This window comes from Mustela nivalis (assembly GCF_964662115.1).
Source record: "Mustela nivalis genome assembly, chromosome: 5".
NCBI classification, from domain to species: Eukaryota; Metazoa; Chordata; class Mammalia; order Carnivora; family Mustelidae; genus Mustela; species Mustela nivalis.
Genome location: NC_139024.1, coordinates 144,596,043 through 144,621,623, shown reverse-complemented (window position 1 = coordinate 144,621,623; position 25,581 = coordinate 144,596,043). Strand labels below are relative to the sequence as shown.

The 25,581-nt window shown below is 42.5% G+C and overlaps 1 protein-coding gene across 1 annotated transcript; it reads left to right on the top strand.

The window, feature by feature from the left end:
- The first annotated feature begins 1,624 nt into the window (after nucleotides 1–1,624).
- Nucleotides 1,625–24,722, top strand: TBC1D7 (TBC1 domain family member 7). The gene is made up of 9 exons (XM_082730235.1): nucleotides 1,625–1,676; nucleotides 1,719–1,839; nucleotides 3,177–3,296; nucleotides 4,486–4,566; nucleotides 8,478–8,665; nucleotides 11,907–12,044; nucleotides 21,619–21,764; nucleotides 23,012–23,141; nucleotides 24,157–24,722. Exons 3-9 carry the CDS (start codon nucleotides 3,185–3,187, stop codon nucleotides 24,241–24,243), a joined length of 882 nt encoding a protein of 293 aa, XP_082586361.1. The 5' UTR covers nucleotides 1,625–1,676; nucleotides 1,719–1,839; nucleotides 3,177–3,184; the 3' UTR covers nucleotides 24,244–24,722.
- The last annotated feature ends 859 nt before the right edge of the window (nucleotides 24,723–25,581 follow it).

Genomic DNA, 25,581 nt, shown 5'->3' with positions numbered 1-25,581 from the left:
TGTGATGCCGTCACCGTGATTAGCTCTATTTCAAAGATTTAAAAAAAGGACATTGTAAACATCAGTGACTGGTCAAGGTTCAGATGAAGCAAATGAGGCTAAGGGAATCCTTGAAAGCTAGAACTTGAAGAATTCTTCCCAATGTGAAGAAACACTGCCTAAGCAAGGCTTAGTACCCCAGAACTGACGAACTAAATAAAGGTGGTGATGATGGGGGGGGGGTGGGGGTTTGGGAAGACCATAAGTGTCTGAGTTTAACCACCACTACTAGCTTCTCTTAAAGTTCTACCGAGCTATGCTACCACAAACTTCCTGACACTATAACTGGACTGACTTCTGTACTACTGATTCCAAGTTTTCCCTCTAGAGCTTGGTCTCTGTGTGGTCTCTTCCATACACATTTGGGTTTTTAAGGAGGCAGCATCCATCGCTGAGCTGACTTTTTCTAGGAGGTTCCTCTCAAGCTGTGTTGGTTTAAAAACCCACCCAGGCAGTGCTGCTCAGAGGGGGTGTCCCCAGGACCAGTGCTGGTCTTTGACAAGGTAAGCAGAGAAACTGAAAATGTTTATAAGCTTTAACAGCCATTTTACAGAGTAGTTTTTATGTCTGCTGAATCTAATAGGATGGGGCTTGTGTTTAGTATATCTTTTTTTCAGACTTCACATTTCAAAATTTACTTTTATAGTGTTTAATCTGAATATACAGTGGCCCAACTATATATAAAAATAGAACTCTGACCCACAACCTGCCGCAACCCAGAGAGAGAACCAATGCCTTATCTATAATAATCACTCTAGGAAGGTTGCCTGCTGTTAAGTCAGACTTGCAGGAAGCCCGACTGCTAGCTTTAGAAACAACCCAGTAAGTTAAACAATAAATGACCCTAACAATTGGACCCAAATGGCCAGGTCTTGATTAATAACTGACAGGTTCCCTAATTTTTGTCCCAACTTAGGATCAACCAGAGAAAGCCTCACATGGCTAACTGACAATCGCTGGGATCACACAGGATGCCCCATTTCTAATTAGTCTCCCTACAGCTTTCCCGTGCCCGTAGCCTTCGGTGAGGGCATGCCTGAAGCACTGCCTTTCCCCCTCGATCAGCCGATCAGCCGATCAGCCGTTCCCACTCCTCCATCTGCCTCTGATCTTCTGCCAGAACTCAACGGAGGGTGGCTCTCCTGCATAGCAAGTTCGGAATAAACTGCCTTTGCATTTGTGATGTGCTTGGTCTTCACTTGTTTCCGCACACTGAAAGAATAAAAAGGGAATAAAGAATCAAAACAGGAGTCTTCCACTGCAGACAGATAGCTTGGGTGGGGGGTGGGGGGGACATCGTCCTGGGCTCCAAGGTCTCCCACAGGCGGGGACCTTACAACCCTGGAGGATTGAGCGTCCCAAACAATAACCGCCAGGACAGAGGGAATAAGAGGGTAGAGAGATCCTCCGGACCAGAGGTGGACCGGAGGAGTTAGAAAACGGACGCCGGAGGCGTGCGTCGCGGTACAAGGACCTGAGCCTCCCACCACAGACGTTTCGGCTCTTTAAACAGTCCCGGTCTCCCAGCGCGAGAGGAGCTTCCGCGCATGCTCTGTACGCACGCGCACTCTCGGCACCGCCCCTCGGGCGGGTACTCAACGTCACGTCCGGCGACGGCGGCGGCGGCGGCGGCAGCAGTGGCTGTGGGTCGCGGGCTTCCCGGGCGCTGGCGGGGCCAGCGTGGGGGCGCGTTCGTGTCCTTGGCGGCCCTCACGTCGCCCTCCTGCCCGCTGGCGGGTCAGCGCGCTGGGCCTGGTTTCCGCTTAGTGTCAACCCGGGTGTGGTTTCCACTACTTAGAGGTGAAGCGTGATAGGGAGAACGGGACCTGGGGTCGTTTGCATTTCCTGAGGTGGACGCTCTGGGGCCGGAGTGTCGCTGACCGAGTTTCCTCCAGGACCCGTGTGCCGCTGTCGTGCAACCCGAGAATGGCCCGTTCTTAGGCAGCGGGCGTCGCACCCCCCTGCAGCTGTTGGGCGGCCGCTTTTAAATGAGTCCCCGAATTCGTTTAGCGTTTTAGTGCTATGATTTGGGGTTTAAAAAAAAAAAAACGTTTGGTCCTCAAAGCTCAGAATTCTTGAGAATTTCTCATTTTAAACCATTCCTCCTCTTTCCTGTGACGGAAGGGGCTCAGAGCGTATCTTTTCAATAAGACCGTGGCTGTCCGGAACTGCTCAGGATTTCTAAAACCTGGGGTTTGTGTATATATATGTTACATATTTTTTTTCTTTTGCTTCGAGGTTTTAAGCATTTGAGTCAAGCTGTGCAGTACTTCCTGAAAAATGTGTTACATTTTGTTCTTAAAATGCCAACCCGATTTGACCTTTTCCTGATGACGAACTGAATTTTATGAACTCTGTTTTATGAAGTTCATTGGGAAAGAACCAGAGACCACTGAACTTTTTGAATTCTGATGCCACATTTTAAGTCCTGATTCCTTCTCCAGCTTTATGGCATCACTGGAGGACAGGCTAATGTTCCTGCCCCTCTTCTCCTTTACAATTTACTGCTGTTAATCTGTGGTGGGTTCTGAATTTTGGTAATTGTATTCGATAATATTGTGTTTAAAGTGAGGAACTTACTTACTGCCTTTTACTTGATAGCTTGGTTTTTCATTTTATAAAATGCCCGTTCAAAAATAATGGCGAAGCAAAAGATTTAAGTCCCCTGGAATCCTGTTCCCTAAAGAGAAGTCCTTGCCAACATTTTAGCATATAGTATAATTTTTTAATGCAGAATAATTGTAAAGCAAAGAATCCCAGTGGATACTGTTTGGTAACCCCTTTTGCGTGACATCTTGTCTGTCTTCATATTTCACTAATTGTTTTTTCTTTGAGTGTGTGCAATGGCTAGGAACTCCCATAAATAGTGATTCTAGTCCCTGCACCGTAGGAAATCTAACAGCTCAGAGGACTTTAGTTTTATGGGTTGGTTTTTGGCCAAGGAGCATAGGTGAGGTGGTGGTAGTTGTTTAAAAGGAGATATTTAATGTTGACTCCTATGCAAGGGCAGCCCGTTTGTTTTAGTATATTGAATTCATGGAGAAGTTGCAGAAAATCATTGGGGAAAGTCCCAATTCTTCATTCTCTGTTTTTAAGCTCACTCTTTCCCCCTCTCTGATCTCTCTCTCTCTCCCAAGAATGAATCATGACTGAGGACTCTCAGAGAAACTTCCGTTCAGTATATTATGAGAAAGTGGGGTTTCGTGGAGTTGAAGAAAAGAAATCCTTGGAAATTCTCCTAAAAGATGACCGGCTGGGTGAGTTTTACAAGCTGAATTAAGGTGGTTGGGTTTTAGTCATCCCAGCTGTCCAGAAAGAAATGCTGTCTTAAAAGACATTCAGAAGTATTTGTTACCTGATGTATTTTTTTAGTTCCAGGTGAATAGTGTATTTTGGGAGAAGTTATGGATTTTTCAAGCTTATATTTTGCCAAGGCCAAGTCAGATGTCTTTGAAAGGTCTCAGGAAGTCAATGGTGTTTTTTTCCCTCATATTTCCCATGTATTTCTTTTCCTCAGTTTTCAGAGGTGTTACTAGCTTCTGGGTAAATTCACAACAACTCTTGGCCATGATTTTTCCTCTATGGAAATACTGGGACTGTGTTATTTATTGGCATTTTAGTTTCTTTGTAGTAATAATAAGGTCTGTTCTGTTGACTTGAGTAAAATAAACTGAACAATAGATAAAAATTTTGTATGTGTAGAATGCTTTTAAGATTTCCAAACCATTTCCTATCTGATCTTTGATCCTCACTAGACAGTCTGTGTTTAAAGTATGTCTGGAATTATTCACAAGTAGGGGGATCCGAGGTCCAAGACAGTTGAGTATGGTTTGCTGGAAAATGTAGAGATTTGAGGGCTGACCATGCCACTCACTAGGTATACTAACTGAAGTCACTTAATTGCTTGGAGCTTCAGTTTCTGCATTTTTTTTTTTTTTTTAAGAGAAATCTTCATTTATTTGAGAGCGAGAGAGAAAACATGGGCGAAGAGGAGGGGTGGAAGAGAAGCAGACTCCCCGGTGAGCAGGGAGCCTGACTCCGGGTTTGATCCCACATCCCTGAGATCACAGCCTGAGCTGAAATCAAGAATTGGATGCTTAACCGACTGAACCACCTAAGTGCCCCAATTGCTGCGCCCAACAAAGCTTTTAGTATGGATTAAATGAAATAAATTCTATAAATAGTACCTACTGCTCCTGTTGTAGGAAAGGTAGTAATATATGCAGAAAGCATCACCTACGCCTTGAGGCACTGATTGTTTTTAAATAGCTAGTTGGAGGAACACCTGGGCTAGAAATCAGACCAGCATTGCATTTCCCAGATTCACTGACTAGAGTAGAATTTTTCTGAAGAAATGTTACTCTACTTCAATTTTTAAAAATCGAAATGCACTTTCTTGTGATCAGCATAAAAAGCTTCTAACTAATTTTTTTTTTCTTTGTCTAGATATTGAGAAACTTTGTACTTTCAGTCAGAGGTTCCCTCTCCCGTCCATGTACCGTGCGCTGGTATGGAAGGTGCTTCTAGGTATGAGATCAATGGTTGGAAGGCTTCTCTTCAAAAGTGTTGAATGAGGGGATATTCGCCATCTTAACAGTCAGAAAAAAGAGGATTTTTAGGCCCTTTACTGAATATCAGGTCTACTCTCAGGAGACTGAATTACTGCTCACCGTGAACGTGTATGTTTATGAAGGTGACTTCAATAGCCGTACATTCAGTAGGACTCTAAGAATGTCAGTTTAGTCATGACAGAAGGGAAGGTAACGTGTGTTGCTGAAACTAACTGTGGGAAGAGCATCGTATTGGAGAAGAAACTGATCTGGCCTTTACCATCACCTCAGTAACCCCGAGGAAGACCCCTCTAAGTCTCGGCTTTTGCACCTGTAAAATGAGGTTATTGAGCTAAATTAGACTGAGGTCGAAGCTCTCAATACGTTATCGCTGTGATCCCCAGCTGCAGAGGTCTAGCTTCCTAATGAGTGCTCTCAGAAAGAAACAGAAGAGTTTTTACTTCCTAGAAAGCACAGATGGATACATTTCAGTGATGAGTGGCTGAGGGAGAAGAAGAAAGGAACCTGCTCAGTTTCTGTAGAAGAAAAAGTGTATCAGGTGCCACAAGGGACTGACAGCATCCTTTTGAGCCAAGGATTTTTTTCCTATGATGGCTGAGCCTGCTGATGCATAAAACGTCCAGCTATTACCATGCCCCTTTTCTTCCTTTCTTTGAAAAAAATGAGAGTACTCCTAGAATTCTGCTGTGAGATAGGTATTAATATCCCAGTTTTACAGATGAGGACAAAGACCGCAGGCTAGATAATTTTCCTGAGGCCCGGCAGTCTGCAAGTGGCAGAGCTAGGATTTGAGCTTAGGCTGGTAGAGTCCATTTGAAGTAGGAGAGACGGTAGACCTCATTTTCTTTCCAAAATGTATTTTCAGGACTTGAGAAATCTGTAGTCCTGAGTCTGATGATGTAATGTGGAGGCAGTGGGGGGAGTACAGTCCATATTAGGAAGCACTGTATGATCCCCTTTTTTTGTGCGTTCCGGCAGTCTTTGTGCATTTGTGCTTCTGGTGGGCCACCGTCCAGTTCGTGTCTAGAGAGCAAGTATGAACTATTTTAGTTTTTCCCTGAACATTTTTTTCTTTAATCTTGGTGTTTCTGGTGGCCATAAAAAAAAAAAAAAAAAAAAAAAAAAAAAAGCCTTCCAGGGATGTCTTTTAGGTAAAGTGTCAATTCTTTCTATTTCTGTTGGGGAAATACTATGTCTTTTTTTTTTTTTTTTTTTTTTTTTAAAGATTTTTATGTATTTGACAGACAGAGATCACAAGTAGACAGAGAGGCAGGTAGAAAGAGAGGAAAGCAGGTTCCCTGCCGAGCAGAGAGCCCGATGTGGGGCTCGATCCCAGGACCCTGAGGTCATGACCTGAGCTGAAAAAGGCAGAGGCTTAACCCACTGAGCCACGGAGGTGCCCTGGAAATACTATGTCTTAAGAGTTAATAATAGCAGTGGATTCATGGGAGATGTACAGTTGTACTTTGTGACACTTTGTAAGTGCCTAGACTTCATTTATCATGTCTGTTTTTCCCACTTGTCTTTATCAGGTAAGTCTTTGTTATTTTGTAGTAAAGACACTAGGGATTTGGAGCTGCCATGCTGTGTAGGAGACAAGCTAACTCTTCCCAGCACAGGTGTTGATTACTCAGGGACCTTGTCAGGTCTGCTTCCTGATATATTTTAGGTAAATATTGGAAAGAAGTGTTTTAGAACTAGCTCTTACTTTGAGGCTTAACATGGGAAACACTGTGCTGCCTCTAATAGTACGAGGAGGGTTGAATTACAACTGTTTAATCTTTACTAGCCCAGATTTGGAGGACGTTTTAGTGTATTCCCTTGGGTTTTCCAGAAGCCTGGCACAGAACCGCAAAGCTAAAGTAGATAAAACTTTGTCAGGACAGAGAACATTTAGGTGAGTTACGTTCTAATGGTAACATGGCATCATGTTAGCTTAAGTCTTTTGAGCTCATCCAACTTCTGTTTTCCAGAATATTCTTTAGAATACTGGATCTGTGGTGCTCTATACCAAGGAGTGATCCTTAGTCATATGTATAGTTTACACTTACACTAGCTTAGTATGTGTTGTGTACTTCCTAGGTACTTTATGTATATTAATTTTTTAGTCATTACAGCAACTGAGATACGGATTATTAGCCTCATTTTTCAGATGGAGAAGCTAAGGCATAGGGAGACTAAACTGCTGACCATCATCCAGCCAGTTAATTGTAGAGCTAGAGTTCCACCTCAGGAGCTTTGACTCGAGTCCGTGTTCCTATACAGTCTTGCTAAATTTAATGAGGCTGGAATAAATAAGAGGGTTTTTAAAGAAGATTTTATTTATTCATTTTAGAGAGCGAGAACACGCATGTGCACGTGTGGGCAGGCAGAGGTGGGGAAAGGGAGAGAGAGAATCCCAAGTAGACTCTGTGCTGAGTGTGGAGCCTGACATCATGACCTGAGCTGAAATCAAGAGTTGGGCGCTCAACCAGCTGAGCCACCTAGGTGCCCCTAAGATGCTTTCCTTTATAGCAGAACTTAGAGCCTTGAAAATTCATTGTCACATTTTGCAAATCTGTTTGGTCCTTCATACCCTTTTTCTCATGCAGACTTTTGGGGCTAGTGTTGTACAAAGAACATGATCCATTCCATTTCCCACCTCTGACAGCTGAGGAAACAAGTTTCCAGAGAGAAATTCGTGAGAGTCCTGGTGTCATCAGACCTGGGACTAGACGAAAGCCTGTCCTGTTCTCTTTACACTGGGCTTTTTCCATGCCATTTGTTTGTTTAAAAAAAAAAAAAATTAGATTTTTGCCCCAAAGCCTCCTGGGTAAACAGGTTTAGATGGGTTAATGAGCATAAAATGGCATCAAAATGTAATGTAAGGGGACGCCTGGGTGGCTCAGTTGGTTAAGCAGTTGCCTTCGGCTCAGGTCATGATCCCAGCGTCCTGGGATCGAGTCCCACATCGGGCTCCTTGCTTGGCAAGGGAGCCTGCTTCTCCCTCTGCCTCTGCCTGCCACTCTGCCTGTGCTCGCTCTCTCTCCCTCTGACAAATAAATAAAATCTTAAAAAAAAAAAATGTAATGTAAGGTGGCTTCATCAGCGAAAATGAGAGATTTCTGTGTCCTGAAGCTAGGCTAGTTTGCTTGTTGTGGAAGAGAAGGATTTGATGAGTTGTTGTCACTAAATACCCCGGACTGGATGGCTTCAACAGTACTTTATATCCTCATGGTTCTGGAGGCTGAGAAGTCCAGGATCCAGGTGCTGGCTGGTTTGGTTGTTGGTGCTGTAGGCTTCCCTTCTTGGTTTGAGGATGGTCACCTGCCCACTCTGTCCCCACATTGCAGAGCGAGTGAGACTGCAGACTCCGGGAGGTCTTCCTTTTCGCAAAAGGGCTCCAGTTCTGTTGGATCACAACCTCATTTACCCTTAATCACTCCTTATTGGCCTTATCTCCAATTGGAACACTGGGTTTGGGGCTTTAGTATATGAGTTTTGGGGGAAAACAATTTGGTCTATAGCAGGGGCCAAGTGCAAAACCTGGAGATGTGTCTGTAGGAGCCAAGGGAGGCCCCGGGCCAGCAATCATAAATTGAGCGAGTTCATTATGGTAATTGATGTGGTTATTGTTTGGATGGTACACTTATTCAGGGGCTTTATGATGCCCTTTCATTTCTCTTAAATATCAGTGATGCAGATGACATTCAAATATTGGTAGTACTTAAAATTCAAGATTGTTTTATAGAGCAAACTTGTAAAAGAGAATCTGTATGATAACTAACTCTCCATGTGATTCCAGTCTCACTGTGCTGGGCAGTCTTTCACTTGGGTCTGTGTCTCAGTACTTTGCCCATTTTTCTTCCCCCCTCGGTCTCCGTGTAGGGATCCTGCCTCCGCACCATGAGTCCCATGCCCAGGTGATGATGTATCGCAAGGAGCAGTACTGTGATGTCCTTCATGCCCTGGAAGTTGTTCGCTTTGTCAGTGATGCCACACCTCAGGTTGAAGTCTATCTCCGCATGTATCAGCTGGAGTCTGGGAAGTTGCCTCGAAGTCCCTCCTTTCCACTGGTTAGTGGTACTTTAGTTTGACACTTGGTTCAACTCTAGACTGTTCTGTCCTGCTGGCCTTAGCATCATATTTTGCCTGAGAAACCAACTTTTCTTCTCCTTTTCCTTCTTTTTTTCTTTCCTTCTTTCAGATTTTGATTCATTTGAGAGTGTACAAGCAGGGAAAGCAGCAGGCAGAGGGAGAAGCAGGCTCCTCTATGGAGCTGGGAGCCTGACGCAGGGCTTGATCCCAGGACCCCAGGATCATGATCTGAGCTGAAGCCAGATGCTTAATGACTGAGCCACCCAGGTGCCCCACTTTAGAAACATTCAGTGGCTCTCCTCTGTGTCTTTATATAACAACTTCCCATCCTTGAACATTTCCATAGCCATCTTGTACCTTTTCTGCCTCGATCCTAAAATCAGCCATTTCTGTTTTTAATAAAGTTTGGTCTTTAGAAACCAAGAACAAGGAACTAGATGTGCATGTTGGTTCTGGTGTGGTGTTGCTTGTAGGGCCTGTCAGCAGAGCTAGGAAATACATATACATTCTGTAAATACATAGAATCGTGTACATTCACAGACATACCTATGTCTGTTTATCTGTCTCTTTATCTCTGAGTGTGAAAAAGCCTCCACTCACGCTGATCCCTCTGATCGCAGTCCAGCACCACAGGTTCTTCTTGCCCTCACCCTTCTGTGTTTGCCCCTTCCTGTCTGACAGTGGCAAATACGAGAAGGCTCCCCTCAGTACAGTCACTTCTTTGCTCATTCCTCTGGTTGTAAGTAGTAGTGCCAGCTACCTCTTGGCCCTTGCCTACAGACCCAGTGGGCCACCTCCTTTGCCTTGACTGTCCTTGGCCTCAGCCCGACAGGGCCCAACCTGTTTTTAAACTTTTCCTGTTCTACAAACCCTTAACTCTGTTTACTTGGACTACTTGTTGCTCGTAAAGGGGAGAACGGAAGTTCAGGCAAATGAGTGATTATAGCTCTTGAGCTTTGGCTATTTTTCTGCAGTTTAATGTTCATTATAGGAATTTTAACTTTTTGTGTATGTGGCTGAAACAGTGATTGCTCAGTATCAGGATTTATCTGCAAGCTGTGCTATTCTATAAAAATTGTTTTTTTTAAAGACTACATTTATTAGAGCATGAGCTGGGGGTAGGGGCAGAGGGAGAGGGAGAAGCAGACTCCCCCCTGAGCAGGGAGCCCAATGGGGGGCTCGATCCCAGGATCCCAGGGTCATGACCCAAGCCAAAGGCAGGTTACTTAACTGACTGAGCCACCCAGGCGCCCCGAAACTTTTATTGCAGTTGGCAACCTACCCATATAGCACTTAGAGTTTTGACTTGCTCTTGCTTTTGAAGTGAATGGTGTGGCTCCCATGGACAGATCTGAGGTGGTCCACTCATATTACGTTTATCAAGAGAGACTGACCCTGAAAATAAATAAATTCTGCTTATCTCCGGCAGAGTGCAGTTGGTGATACTCTGCAAGTTTTTAAATGACGTATTAAATTGGTTTAGATTACCTGTTAGTTCAAGAAATCTAAATGATAGGTTATGGTTTTCACCTCATCCCTACTTGGCTTACCATACTCCCGCCCAGACACCTTCTCCTCGTCTTGGGCACATGTGCCATCAAAGTGTTGGCTTTGGCTCTGCCACTTCATAACCCCCCAGTCATTAAGCCCCACTCAGCCTCATTAGTATTAGTACATAGCAGAGTGTGTGACAGCTCTCCACACGGCTGGGAACGTAGTCAAGGATGTTGGTTGTCTTCCCTGCTTCTCAGACTGTTGTGGAGCCAGTGAGAGGCCACGTTCAGGAGTACCCAGCACAGTGCCCAGTATGGGCAGGGCGTCCAAGAAGGGAGATGGTCTTTCCCTTTTCTTCCTTCTCTCTCTTCCTCTGATACAGTAACTAATGTTTAGAAAAATGTATTTTCTGTGATTCTGTTACTTTTTTAAAAAAAATTCATATTGGAATTGAATTTAACATACAGTGTATTACTGGTTTCAGGGGTAGAATTTAGTGATTCATCAGTTGCGTACAACACCTGGTGCTCAGTACATCACGTGCCCTCCTTAATGTCCTTCACTCAGTTACCATCCTTCTACCCCCTCCCCTCCAGCAACCCTCAGTTTGTTTCCTGTTGTGGTTCTGTTACTCTTGGACATTTTATAGAATATTAAGTTGAATGGAGGCCTAAAATGAAATGCTTTTTAAAAATAGGAATCTTGATTTAATTTGAGCTTTTAAGGGAGACAGATACTTTTAAGTTTCCTTTTTTTACCCCAAAGTCCTTCAGCTTTTAAATCCTAGATGAAAATGTAATGGTTTTTTTCTTTTTTTTTTCTTAAAAGAGAGAGACCGCTTCTGCATGTGTGCATGTGCGTGAGCTGGGGGAGGGGCACAGGGAGAGGGAGAGAATCCCAAGCAGGCTCCATGCCCAATGTGGAACTTGATCCTGTGACCCTGAGATCATGACCTGAGTTGAAATCAAGAGTTGGGCACTTAATTGGCTGAGTCACCTGTGTGCCCCTGAAAATGTAATTTTGTGTGAGATATGGTGTTTGAAAACAAAATGGATTCCCATGTAGATTCTAGTTTTTGTAAGATTACTTTGTTGAAAGTTACTTGAGGGTTTCTGTTCATATTCTGAGTGTTGACACAAGGTTTGAGAAATGCCATTCTTCTGATTCCTAAAATTCTGATTCTAGGGATATTTTAACTTATCAGGTGCTTAAGACAAAATTCTAAAGGTATGTATGAATGCTTTGAAATAAAATGCTTTTTTTTTTTTTTTTTTAAGAAGATGCTTTATTAGTCCTTTTGGAATCATTGAACTTTTGTAAATTACCGTATTTTGTAAATGTCTCCATTTCTTTGTGATGTTTATCACACACTTTTGAAAGAAATTCTCTTTTAGCCTCGGGAATACTTTTGGGTGGAGAGAGTTTGCACCTCGCTTATGATTTATGTTTTCTTTGATGACCTTAAGTGGTGGAAAAATCTGACGAGTCTAAAACCTGGACATTCGTAAGCACTACTGATCCAAATAGATTTCTTTGGTTACCCACCCCTTTCTCTGCCCTGGTCTTCTCTTTAGCGGCAGACTGAGTGCTTTTTGGTTCTACTTTGATTTATTAATGCGGTGTCTTCAAAAGTTAGGGGGTAAGCTCTCATTTTTATGCGAGAAATATGTATTCCTCTCTTCTGCTGGCTCCCTCCCTTTACCAGAGATTTACTGTCTTTTTTAGGAGCCAGAAGATGAGGTGTTTCTCGCCATTGCCAAAGCCGTGGAAGAGATGGTAGAGGATAGTGTCGACTGTTATTGGATTATCCGATCCTTCGTGAACCAGTTAAAAAACAAGTACCGAGAGTCTTTACCCCAGCTGGTAAGCGATGCTCTTTTTGGCTCTTGGGGTGTAGGGTGAGTAGTGGTGATGGGGAAATATCCTTGCTTCCTGGTGCTGCTACAGTTACGAGTGGACCCTCTATGGTAAGAGCCAACAAGTATTTTCCATAAAAGATCAAGTAGTAAATATGTCCAGGTTGGTGGGCCAGATGGTCTCTGTGTCTCTCTTGCAAACACTCAGCTCTGCTACTATTGCACAGAAGCGGCTGCTGACAGTGCATGCAAGAATGGTGGTGGCTGGGTTTGGCCTGCTGCATTGCCACAGTTGGCAGCCCCTGCTCCTTTCCTTATCCTGGTCTAGAATCTACTGGCTTTATCTAGAATTGCCTCTGAATTAGTTAAGGTTTGAATTTGGCTGTATGTAATGGAAAGCCCAAGTGTCTGAAGCTTTATTTTTTTCTCTCATGTAACCAAAAATCTAGAGGTAAGGCAGTCCAGAGCTGGTGCCACAGTGCCACGGTGTCAGTGGGGACCCAGGCTCCTGTCCTTTCGGGCCAGCATTTTTAGGTGTGATCCTTCCTCTTTTGTTCACAGCTGGATGCTGGAGTGACAGCCATGACCTCTGTGTTCTAGGCAGGTAGGAAGGGAAGGGCAAAGACAAAAGTGAAGGAGTGGAAGGAACAGCCAGGCAAAAGTGTCTCCCTTGGACAGACTTTCCTTGTGCCTATCTGTTAGTGGCAGGACTGTGGCCCCTGGCCACCTCTGTCTGCAGCAGAGGCTGGGAAATGGGGGTGTGGCTTTGTTTTAGCCAGACATGTTGTGATCTTTAAACTCAGATTCTGTTAGTGAAGGAGAGGTGAACGACTGCGAGGGAGGCAGCCTGCTGGGGGGCTGCCATGCTCTGACTTGGGAGTACAGAGAGCGGCGTGGCACCTGCTTCCTCAGCAGAAGCCTGTGGTTCCTTGCCGTTCTGTTTTTCTCGTTTTTTCCCTTTATTTCTCTCCTTTAAAAATGAATGTCTTTTTTCTTAAATTGTTGAATTGTTTCATTTGGAAATTCTCTTGAGAGCAGTAACTGAGAGTGTGGCTTCGGGGCCAGGTGAGGGGCGCCGATGAAGTTCGATGGAGCCCTGAGGATCCCTGTGCTAATAACTGCAGTCACCAGGGCGGTTGGCAGGAGGACTCTAGCTTTGTAGGTAGAGCACTGATACAGGAGTGTTTTATAGATTTCAATTATGTAAAATTTGATTTTCAGAACTTTAAAATTTAATCCACTTAGTTGATTTCAATAAAGACAAGCTTGGCGATGGAAGCATAATGTTATTTGCTTAATTAATTAGATCAAGAGGTCCAGATTATACCATGATTTAATTAGCTTTTCTTATTTAGTATTGAAGGAAATTCTGTAGCATTTTGCTAGTTTATGTTTAAAGAACTCCTTTTTTTAAAAATTTTAAAATTTTTTATTAACATGCAATGTATTATTAGCCCCAGGGGTACGGGTCTGTGCATCGCAAGGTTTACATACTTCACAGCACTCACCATAGCACATACCCTCCCCAATGTCCATAACCCAACCACCCTCTCCCTGCCCCCGGCAAACTTCAGTTTGTTTTGTGAGATTAAGAGTCTCTTACGGTTTGTCTCTCTCCCGATCCTATCTTGTTTCATTTATTCCTTTCCTACCCCCCAACACCCCACGTTGCCTCTCAACTTCCTCGTATCTGGGATTTCATATGATAATTGTTATCTAATTGACTTATTTCGCTAAGCATAATACCCTCTAGTTCCATCCAAGTCATCACAAATGGCAAGATTTCATTTCTTTTGATGGCTGCTTAGTATTCCATTGTGTATATATACCACATCTTCTTTATCCATTCATCTGTTGATGGACATCTAGGTTCTTCCCATAGTTTGGCTGTTGTGGACATTGCTGCTATAAACATTGGGGTTCACTTGCCCTTCGGATCACTACATTTGTATCTTTAGGGTAAATACCTAGTAGCGCAATTGCTGGGTCGTAGGGTGGCTCTATTTTCAACTTTCTGAGGAATCTCCGTGCTGTTTTCCAGAGTGGCTGCACCAGCTTGCACTCCTACCAACAGTGTAGCAGGGTTCCCTTTTCTCAGCATCCTTACCAGCATCTGTCATTTCCTGACTTGGTAATTTTAGCCATTCTGACTGGTGTGAGGTGATATCTCATTGTGGTTTTGATTTGTATTTCCCTGATGCCGAGTGATGTGGAGCACTTTTTCATGTGTCTGTAGAAATGTCTCTTCATGTCCTCTGCCTGTTTCTTGATTGCATTATTTGAAGAACTCTTTATTTTTTAAAGAATCCTTTATTTTTGATAACACAAGTCATAAGTATATTCTTGGAGTATTAGTCTGAATGAATCCAGTGTTCCTATAGATCTGTACATCCTCATCCCCCACTTTCTTAGAAGTCAACACTGTCCTTAGCTGGGTGTATATCCTAGCCTGTCTTATGTACATTAGGTTGGGTGGAATCCAGCCACATCTACACATATATACATATATATACATGCACATGTGTACACAATACACATACATGCATTTGATGACTTATATTTTTTGTATATATAACTTTAAAAACCCCATAAATATGAGATCACTGATACAGCTCGACAGTTTTTTTTAAAAATCTCGATGTCTTGGAGCACTTTCCAAGTCCGTGCAGATCAGTAGTATTCCACCCTGACTTCTGTTAGAACCACCTGGGAACTTTTAACAAATTATCATTGCCTTTCCTCCACCCAAACCCATTAAGTCAGAATCTCTGGGGGTAGGTGGGGCCCAGAATTCTATTTTTTTAAAAAAGTTTCAGGTTGGGGCGCCTGGGTGGCTCAGTGGGTTAAGTCTCTACCTTCAGCTTGGGTCATGATCTCAGGGTCCTGGGATTGAGCCCCGCATGGGGCTCTCTGCTCGGCGGGGAGCCCACTTCCCCCACTCTCTCTGCCTGACTCTGCCTACTTGTGATCTCTGTCTCTCTCAAATAAATAGACGAAATCTTAAAAAAAAAAAAAAAAGCTTCAGGTGATTCTGAAATGTGGCTAGGGTTGAGAGCTACTCCTTTAGAACTACGTTTTTTCCCCTCTTAAATGTGTGTTCATATTATTTCCTGTTAAGAATTCTACCATGTTTTAATATGCCAGCTCCACGTTGACAGTCTGCTTGCCTTTCTGCCTGAGCCTTTCTATATACTTGAGTGTTTCTGCAGGGCAGGTCCCTTTTAGGGGATTGCTCCATTGAAAGGAGATGTATTTAAAGTTTTTAATTGCCAGGCTGCTCACCCGGAAGGCATACTGATTTTGCTTCCCCCAACAGATAAGATTTTCTATTTTCCACTCCATTGCCAATACTTGATAGTATCAATTTCTTAAATTTTTGTTAATCTGATAGTGAAAGTGGTATCTTAGTTTAGTTTACATATCCTTATTTTCTAGTGAAGCTGAGCAGCTTTGCATATATTTGTTGGTGATTTCTATTTGTCCACCTCTCTATCTTGTTTGCATCTTTATTTGTAAGAACTCTTGATATATTCGGGATATTAATCCTGTGTTGCATATGTTGGCAGTCTTTTCTCCCTGTATGTTGTATAGAGATTTTTAAAGCTCTGATTTAATCAGATCTGTCAATATTTTGTTTTTTGGAGTTAGGAAAACCTTTCTAACTCCAAAATAAAACGCAGGTTTAAAAAAAAACTTTCCTCTAACTTTTAATGTTTAAACATTTTATTTATTTTAATATGTTTAAAAAAATGTTTTTTAGAGAGGGGAGAGTGCGCTCAAGCAAGAAGGAGTGGGGGTTGGGTGGGAGGGCAAAGGGAGAGAGCATCTTTTTTTTTTTTTTTTTTTAAGATTTTATTTATTTGTCAGAGAGAGAGAGGGAGAGCGAGCACAGGCAGACAGAATGGCAGGCAGAGGCAGAGGGAGAAGCAGGCTTTCTGCTGAGCAAGGAGCCCGATGTGGGACTTGATCCCAGGAGTCTGGGATCGTGACCTGAGCCGAAGGCAGAGGCTTAACCAACTGAGCCACCCAGGCGTCCCAGGGAGAGAGCATCTTAAGCAGACTCTACAGCCAGCATGGAGCCAAAAGTGGAGTTCGATCCCATAACCTTGATCATGACCTGAGCCAAAATCGAGAGTCAAAGGCTTAACTGAGCCACCCACATGCGTCTATATTGAAACATTTTAAAATTGAGTTCTTTAATTTGTGAGGGATTTGTGTATGTTTGGTATTGACACAAGTTTGACCTTGTTTCTTTGTTAACTGTAATAAACCTTCAGTCAGCCTCCTAGTCTTCCCCTTTTGGTTTGATGTTATTAAGCTCATGCTTCATGCCAGGCAGTTTACTTTTTTTTTTTTTTTTTTTTTAAAGATTTTATTTATTTGACAGACGGAGATCACAAGTAGGTAGAGAGGCAGGCAGAGAGAGAGGAGGAAGCAGGCTCCCACGGAGCAGAGAGCCCGATGCGGGACTCGATCCCAGGACCCTGAGATCATGACCTGAGCCGAAGGCAGCGGCTTAACCCACTGAGCCACCCAGGCGCCCCGGCAGTTTACTTTTTAATGAAAACTTAATTTTAGCACACCTCTTTGTTTTTATAGACGAGGAAACTGAAGCACAGAACAGTTAAGTAATTTGCCCAAGGTCACACGGTAGTAAGCAGTAGAACTACCTACCACGTAGCACTATCTTTCGGTTTATTCTTTTTTTCACAGATTTGAAATCTAATCATATACTAGATTTCTGTATATATTTGTATCTCTTTCTGGGCTTTTCCCCCATCAAGCTATTTGTATATTCCTGGGCCAGTACCATATAATTTATTTAATATAGCTTCCTCATATGTTTTGGTAGGTGGTAAGGAAAATTCCTTCATATTATTGCTGTTTCAAAAGTGCCTTGGCTTTGCTTCAACTCCAGTTTCTTTTTAGAAATGAATTTTCAATCAGCAAAATACTAAATGCCCCCAAACCTTAATTTCTTCATCTTTAAAAAAGGTTTAATTAATTTATTTATTTTTATTTATTTTTTAAAAGATTTTATTTGACAGAGAGAAATCACAAGTAGGCAGAGAGGCAGGCAGAGAGAGGAGAAAGCAGGCTCCCTGCCAAACAGAGAGCCCGATGCGGGGCTCCATCCCAGGACCCTGAGACCATGACCTGAGCTGGAGGCAGAGGCTTTACCCACTGAGCCACCCAGGTGCCCCAAGAGGTTTATTTTAATATGGACATTATAGTACTTAGCACATAGTTTTAAATAGTTATGAAGTTATTTTTTATTTTTATTTTTATTATTTTTTAAAGATTTTATTTATTTGACAGATCACAAGTAAGCAGAGAGGCAGGTAGAGAGAGAGGGGGAAACAGGCTCCCCGCTGAGCAGAGAGCCCGATGCGGGGCTCAATCCCAGGACCCTGGGATCATGACCTGAGCTGGAGGCAGAGGCTTTACCCACTGAGCCACCCAGGCGCCCCTGAAGTTATTTTTTTAAAGTTCTTTAGAATATGTAAGAAAAGTTAAGTTTCCTTTTTGTTGCTATTTGATTTACTGATTTACGTGAACATTTCTCTTTAAGCTGTTCTTAGTTTCCCATAACATTTTTATTACTGTGGTTAGTGGATCTCTTCTTCCTAGCTTCTTGTTAGAGTTTTTATAATCTTGTCTATCATTTTCAAGTTTTTGTGTTTTTACCAACGAAATTGGTTATCACAAAGCATAGCTTGTTTTATCATCCTAGGGAAATATACATGTAATGGGCAGTAATGGGTTTTTGGCAGGACAAGAAGATGAGACTCTGGTGGTGACACATTTATTATGTCATTATATTCTGATTGATAGGGTTACATCACAGCTTCTCCTCTCCTTATAAGCTTTAGGAAATGTTGCTCTCTGATGAGTCCTGTCTTTGGCAAGAATAGAATCCAACTTCATACTGTCTCCTGGACGGCCTCTCTGGTTAATCTCTTTCCAGAGGAGACCATCTTTAAGCCATCTTGGGCTTAATTGTGTTTAATCATTAAAGTGAGTGAACTTTCTTTCATTGCCATTCATCTGCTTTTTAAAAGCTATCCTAAAAAGGTTTTTTTTTTTTTGGTTTATGTTTTTTAAATAAACACTATTAACAGCCTCTTCCTAAGTTCAATATTAATTCCTCTCAGAGTGCTTAAGTCTCTTTTTGTCAAGTTTTGCCTTCTGTTATGTTTTCTTCATAAAGTAAGAATTTGAGAGTCATGGAAATATTGGAAATAACCTAAAAGTTTAGCTGTAAAATATAATCTCATCTACCATTTGCTGTATACTAAAACTTAAACGCAATGTAAATATTATCTCTTTCCACTAGAAAAGTATATATACATTATATATTTATATTCACTATCTTTCTTAGATTTAGTAATAGCATATGATAACACATTTTTCTCTACCCTGGTGTTTTCACCTGATACATGCTAGAAATCATGCCATAAGTAATACAGTTGTCTCTTGAACAGTGCTGAAGTTAGGGATGCTAAGCCGCCACCCTGTTGGAAATCACGTATAACTTTTGACTCCCTAGAAACTTTAACTACTGTACCCTACTGTTGACTAGAAGCCTTACCAAGAACATAAACAATCTATTAACACATATTATATATTTTGTGTGCTTTAGGTATTACCATATTCCTATAATAAAGGAACCTAGAAAAAAATGTTATTAAGAAAATGATAAGGAAGAAAATATACATTTATCTTTAAAACATTTACATACCAATGGGCCCATGTAGTTTGAACTCCTTTTCAAGGGTCAGCTGTATAGAGAGCCATTCCTTATTCCTTTTCACAGCTTCATATTACTCCACTCTGTGTATACGCTTTTGTTTAATCCACCTGTTCTCTATTGGCCACTTAGGATGTTTCCAGTCTTTTGTTATTAGACACGGTGTTACGGATTAATAGCTTTGTGCATATACCTTTTCATTGACTTACCAGTATATTCGGGGGATATATTTTCTAGAAATAGGTTGACTGGATCAAAGGGTAAAGGCATATGTTATTTTGCTAGATATTTCCAAATTCCCCTTCATAGATCTCATCCTCTCAACCAGAGAATGAGATAAGTTTTCGTACAGTTTCTCTTGCCAACATGGTGTATTATTTTTGCCAGTCTGATAGGTGAGAGAGAGATGATAACTTCAGTTTGGCTTTTTCTTTTTTTTTAAGGGTGAAATTTTTTTTATTGATTTTTAAAATTTTAATTCTGATATAGCTCACATACAGTGTTGTATTAGTTTCAGGTGTGCAGTATAGTGATTCAGCAGTTCCATATGTTACTCAGGGCCCCTCATGGTAACTGTACTCTTAATCCCTATTGCCTGTTTCCGCCATCCCCTCAGTTCCCTTCTGGGAACCGCCAGTTCTCTGGAGTTAAGATTCTGTTTCTTGGTTTGCCTCCCTCTTTCACCGCATGTTCATCTGTTTTGGTTCTTTTTTTGTTTGTTTTAAGATTTTATTTGTTTGACACAGAGAGCACAAGCAGGGGAGCTGCAGTGGGAGAAACAGGCTCCCCACTGAACAGGGAGCCTGATGTGAGGTGTAATGTAATGTATACTGGAAAACAGTTAGGTGCTATGCAGCCTGTATATTATCAGTAGTTATCTTTGGGTAGTAGGAGTTTAAGGGCTTTTTATATCTTTCTTTATTCCTTACTGCATTTTTGAGATTTCTTAAAATGAACATGTTATAAATCAGGAAAAAAGATTTAGAAAAATTTAAGAATGGAAGGAAGATGTACATTGAGTGATTATCAAGATGTTGATTAGCATACTTCAACATTTCATTTAATTCATGATATTCACTTGGTTATTCAGCAATTTTATATATATACATATATATGTATATATATAAAGATTATTTATTTATTTATTTATTTATTTATTTGACAGAGTTCACAAGTAGGCAGAGAGGCAGGCAGAGAGAGAGATGGGGAAGCAGGCTCCCCGCTGAGCAGAGAACCCAATGCAGGACTTGATTCCAGGACTCTGGGATCACAACCTGAGCCGAAGGCAGAGGCTGAGCCATCCAGGTGTCCCACACTCATCTGTATCTTACTTGTTATTTGTATTGAGTTTGGGGTGAGATTTTCTTTGCTATGAAACATAATATATATATGTGTGTGTGTGTGTGTGTGTTTACCCATGTCAGTTTGTGAAAAAACATTCCACTGGCAGAACCAACCAGAATTCTACATAGGGTTTTAGAGGTGAAAGGTGAGATCAAGAGCCCTTTGACAACTTGGACTTTGGAGAAAATTTCCTGTTTTTGAGAGCTATGTGGAGTATTCTTGAGAAGCTCTAGGAATTATTTAATAGTGTAGGAAAGTCGGTTTAACAGAAAAAATTAGAGCTCCTTGAAAGAGGGGAAAACTGGGCCCAATATTAATCTGTGGGCCTCCCTGCCTGGCTGGTTCCCGTTATTCTGTGTAAGCCGGCTCAGATGTCACCTCTCCAGGAAATCGTGGCCTTATAAGGCCTGGGTTCGGATTCCCACCTCGATGTGTCCAACATCAGGTGCTTACCCCACGAGAGCTTTATTACAAGTTTGTCTCAAGCAGATTGTATGCTCCCTGAAGGTGGGGACATTATGTCAGTATGTTTTCATTTACTCTTCTGTATGTAGCATAGGGTTTGGCTATAGCGAACATTCTAAGAGTTAGGAATTACCTCTTTGGGAGAGATGCAGAAATTTAGTAAAAGAAACATTTGCATTTGCTTAGGTGATATGGGATGTCATTGTGTTTTTCTGAATAGGGAATACAGACTTCAGGGTTTGACTCCCAGGCACCGTTCTTGGCCAATGGACCCTAGATATAGCAGCTTGTGCCAGGCAGGTTTGGCTGGTCTGGTGCTGTCTTGGTTAGCTCTCCCAGACTTCTGGAGTTGGCTGCTGCTTAACCTTTCATGGGAGAGGCTACCAGATGGAACCCAGGTGCTTTGTGCCCCCCATGTGATTTCTCTGCCTCCTGAGACTTCTCCTGCACTTGTGGTACCGAGTGCCTTCTCTGGATGTCTCCGTCGTAGGGGTGTCTTTGGCGTGGTGCCCAGTAGTGCTTGGCATAGGTGTGCTCTGGACTGGTGGGCCCTTTTCATATCCAGCTCTTTTTGTTGCATTCTTCTGGACTCCCTCTCCCCACTTGAATCCCACTCTGTTTCTTTGGTCTAACTCTTTCCCCTTCTCCCAGTGTATCATGTACTGTTCTGGAGCAGCCAGGAGTGTCACAGGCCTTTCTTAGTTCCCCAGAACAATTGAATTTTGCTTTGGACTTTTGCTTTGGCTGTGGAACCTTGTTAGTGCTGTTAGGGGGAACAAGAGTTCGGTTTTGCTGGCTCCTGGCCTGGAAAACCCCTCAGTCCCACCTCGCTGGTTGCTCTGGTCGGTGCTGACCTAGGAACTTTGCGTCACTCATGACTTGGAGGAGTCTGAAGTTTTGTTTTCTAGCACTTGCTGCATTCAGCATGTACATTCAATTCGTCTTATTCATCGCAGGCTGTGAGATTGGGTAATGTTATGTCAGAGGAAACGAGTAATCTCTCTTCCTGTTTAATCATTAGCCAAAGGCTTTTGAACAATACTTGAATCTGGAAGACAGCCGTTTGCTGAGTCATCTGAAGACATGTTCTGCACTGTCCAAACTTCCTTACGATCTCTGGTTCAAGAGGTGCTTCGCGGGGTGCTTGCCTGAATCCAGTTTACAGAGGCAAGTATCACTTCCAGAGATGGCCAGAGGCCTGAAGGCACAGAAGGATCCTAGTTTCTCATGTGCTTGTCCTTCAGTGTATGAATCTACTTTAGATTAATACCAGTAATTTGAAGCTAACTTCCCTGGCAGGTGACAGAGCAACTTGATTCGACTTATTTATGCACTTAGAAATGCCAGAATATTAGTAATGTTAATGTAACATGAATACAAATTAATGTTGATGCTAGAAAGATTAGAATATGCAATTAGAAAACTTGAAGGCCCTCAGTCTGAAGCCGTCTCCAGGAGCTTCTATTGGTCTAGGCTTTTCCAGAAATGTGGCAGATCCTGATCTGGAGGAAGTCTTCCTATTTCTTAGTTCTGTCGTGACATCTTTAAAGTAGCTAAAGGCAGGCAGAGAGATCAGAGACTCACACTCTGCTTTCATTCATTTCAGACGTATTGCTGGCATCTCAGAGTCCTGCTCCTCCCTCTACCCCAAGACTGTATGAGGTAGTTGGGAAGAAAGGTGACATGCAGAAAACAGCACAAGACAGTGCATGACTAAGCACATAGAGTGCAACACTAAGGGAATAGGAATGATCAGAATAGGTTTTTTTAGAGTGGTTGCAGATTCCTAACTAGCCTCTTAAGCTCTTTTTAAAAAAATTTTTACTTTTAGAGTGAGAGTGGGCATGAGGAGGCTTTCTTGCTGTGTAGGGAGCCTGATGCGGGACTTGATCCCGGGGCCCTGAGATCATGACCTGAGCCGAAGTCTGGTGCTTAACCCACTGAGCCACCCAGGCACCTCCTAGTTCCTTTAGTTCTAGAGAAGTTTTAGGAATTTGAGCCACTGGAAAATGAAATTGCATTGATCTCATTTCATATGCTGCTTTTGTTATTCCTTAGTACTTAATGATTAGATTAATATTACACAATATTAATAAAATGACACTTTGGTCTAAGACTTTCCTTCCCTTAAATGTCAGGTTTAAAACATTAGGGAATGGGTGTCTGGTAGATCCTTAAAGAGCAAGTACTCTTTAGTGATCATTCGTTTTTCCCTTGCAGTGCTGATTGTGAAATATGTTTCAAATAGCTGATTTGTTGTGTTTTTGCTTTTCTGATGATTATTTCATTATAGCTTTTCTCTGAAGTTTAGACTCAAAAGGAGTAATTTGATTTAATTTTATAATTTGAGATGTTTAGCTAAACAAAATTCAAACTCAATTTTATTATATCTTTTTTTTTTTTTTTTTTTGTAGGGTTTGGGATAAAGTTGTAAGTGGATCCTGTAAGATCCTAGTTTTTGTAGCTGTGGAAATTTTATTGACCTTTAAAATAAAAGTAATGGCTCTGAACAGTGCAGAGAAGATAACAAAGTTTCTGGAAAATGTAAGTGTTCTTTTTTAAAATTTGATTTTGAATCTAGAAAGGAAGTCCGTTTAGCAAGCCAGATTTTCCTACTGCATTCTTTCTCTGATATTTTTACCTTAAAAGAAACCCTTTTTCCCCTTGGAAAAATTTAGCTTAAAGTTGGTCTGTGGGTTATAATTTGCATCCTTTCTGTGTGGGATGACGGGCTGAGTAGTGAGACTGTTATCGGGAGTGTGTGTGTTTAGACCACAGTCTTATCGCCTGACCACCAGGAGGCTTGCTGAGAAAAGGAAGAGGTGAGATCTGTCATGTGAGGTCGAATAATCCTTCTTAGTGGAAAAAGGAAGCTTGGTATTTTGGGGATTTTGTAAACCCTTTCATTGGTGTTACTATCTCTGGCAGAATCCCAGTTGGGTTTGTTAATGTGCGTAAGTGTATACTTAGTGCGTGCAGGGAAAGGTCTAAATGAATCTCTGAGTATCTTAGAGTACCCTTAACCAGGAGAGAGGTAGAGGAGATTTATGCCGGGATGAATTTCACTGGACCCAGAATCTCTTCTTTTTAATTGGTCACTATTAACATTTGAATAGTGGCTCAGTAAATAGTAAGTACCAGTGAATGTGAGGTGAATACAAGAGTCCTCTGTTCCCGGCTGACAGTGGCAGGGCCCCGCCAAGTCTTCTTCACTGGGTCTCCCACGGAATCCCAAACAGCCCTAGGAAGAGCGGCTTCATCTGCCTCATTTTAGAGCTGGGATCTGAACTCCGGTAGCCTGGGTAGCCTGCCCAGGAGCACATGGGAAAGCGCAGGCTTGAAACCCGGGCAGTCTGACCAGAGCTCCTTGGCGTGTCCTCCGTGGCCAGCAAAACAGAGATCCGGGCTGCGGCCTTTCGCACGATTGCTTTCTGCCCTGCCAAGTCGTGAGAACTCTGATGGGGTGGGGGCCACATAAGTGCTATGGCACAGCGAACGAGGGAGACAAGGAAGTTATACATACTTGCGGTTTCATGAAGACTGCTTTGCTTGTCTGCAGATTCCCCAGGACAGCTCGGACGCGATAGTGAGCAAGGCCATTGACTTGTGGCACAAGCACTGTGGGACCCCTGTGCACTCAGCCTGATGGCTTCCGGCGCACGTGGCCTGCGGGGCCACCCTCAGCAGGGACACCGCCTGCTACACTCACGGAAAAGGCTGTTCTTGCTTTGGTGCTCAAAGCATCATTTTTTCCCCCAGTAAGGTTATTTAAGATACTTGGTGACGTTGTGTTTGGAGCGGCAACTTGTAGTTACACAGAAGTACAGAACTCAGCTCTGAACAGCCGTTAAAAGGGTTATTCCAACAGTACCTCCCCATTCTCCACACATCGACCAGGGAGGGTGGGTGCTTTGATAGGCAAGCCTGCCCCACTCCTCTCTAATTAGCACCATGCTCGTTCCTTTCTAAGACTATTTCTGGAATAAAGAACAACTTCCTTTTGTTGACAACTCCAAGTCGGCTCTCTCCTTGATGCAGTGCTTGTTTAAGCTGTCTGCTTTCTGAGGCTTCATCTTGCCAAATAGGTTTCAATAAAAGCCTTACATTTTTTTTTTTTCTGTGTCAGTCAGAATGAAAATTATTGAACAAAATACGTCTGCATTTACCTGCTTTTACCTACCTGCATTTATCTACCTATCTCTCACCAGAGAGAATACTTGCGGATGTCTTGCCAGACTCATGCTTTTTCCTGATGAGTCATTAAATGTTGGGTGGGCTCTAGGAGCACCCTGCCACCCAGCATTGGAATGGGAGAACTGGCAGGCTAAGGCTAATAGCTAATGCCCCTGGGCCCTGTTGTGCCACATAATGGTTACTGTTGATTGGACAGTTGTAGGCTTTGAGACCGGTGATTGAGAGGAGGCACTTTGTTCAAGACTGATTCAGCTGTCGGACCTGCAGAAGCCTGAGTGGTGAGTTGGTTCTCTACCCAAGCCACCCCTAGAAGAGGAGGGAGACCTTGAAATTATGCAGTTAGAGTTTGGAGAATCCTTTCCCTCCCTAATATGTAAAATAACTGTTGACAAAGAATTCAGAGTGAATGGAATTGTTGAAGCCAGCTGGTACTTCTGTATAAGTAACATATCCAAGAGTATTTCATTTTTAAAGCAAAAGAATGCACCCAGAAGAAAACTTTTTTTTAAAAGATTTTATTTATTTACTTGACGGAGATCACAAGTAGGCAGAGAGGCAGGCAGAGAGCGGGGGAAGCAGGCTCACCGCTGAGCAGAGAGCCCGATGCAGGGCTCAGTCTCAGGACCCTGAGATCATGACCTGAGCTGAAGGCAAGAGGTTTAACCCACTGAGCCACCCAGGTGCCCCCAGAAGAAAACTTTTAAAGCAAAATGCTGTCTGCATTTACTGCTCTACATTTATTTATTCAGCAATTGGCTCTGCCCCTGAAGAATTTTCCAGCCAGTTGGAG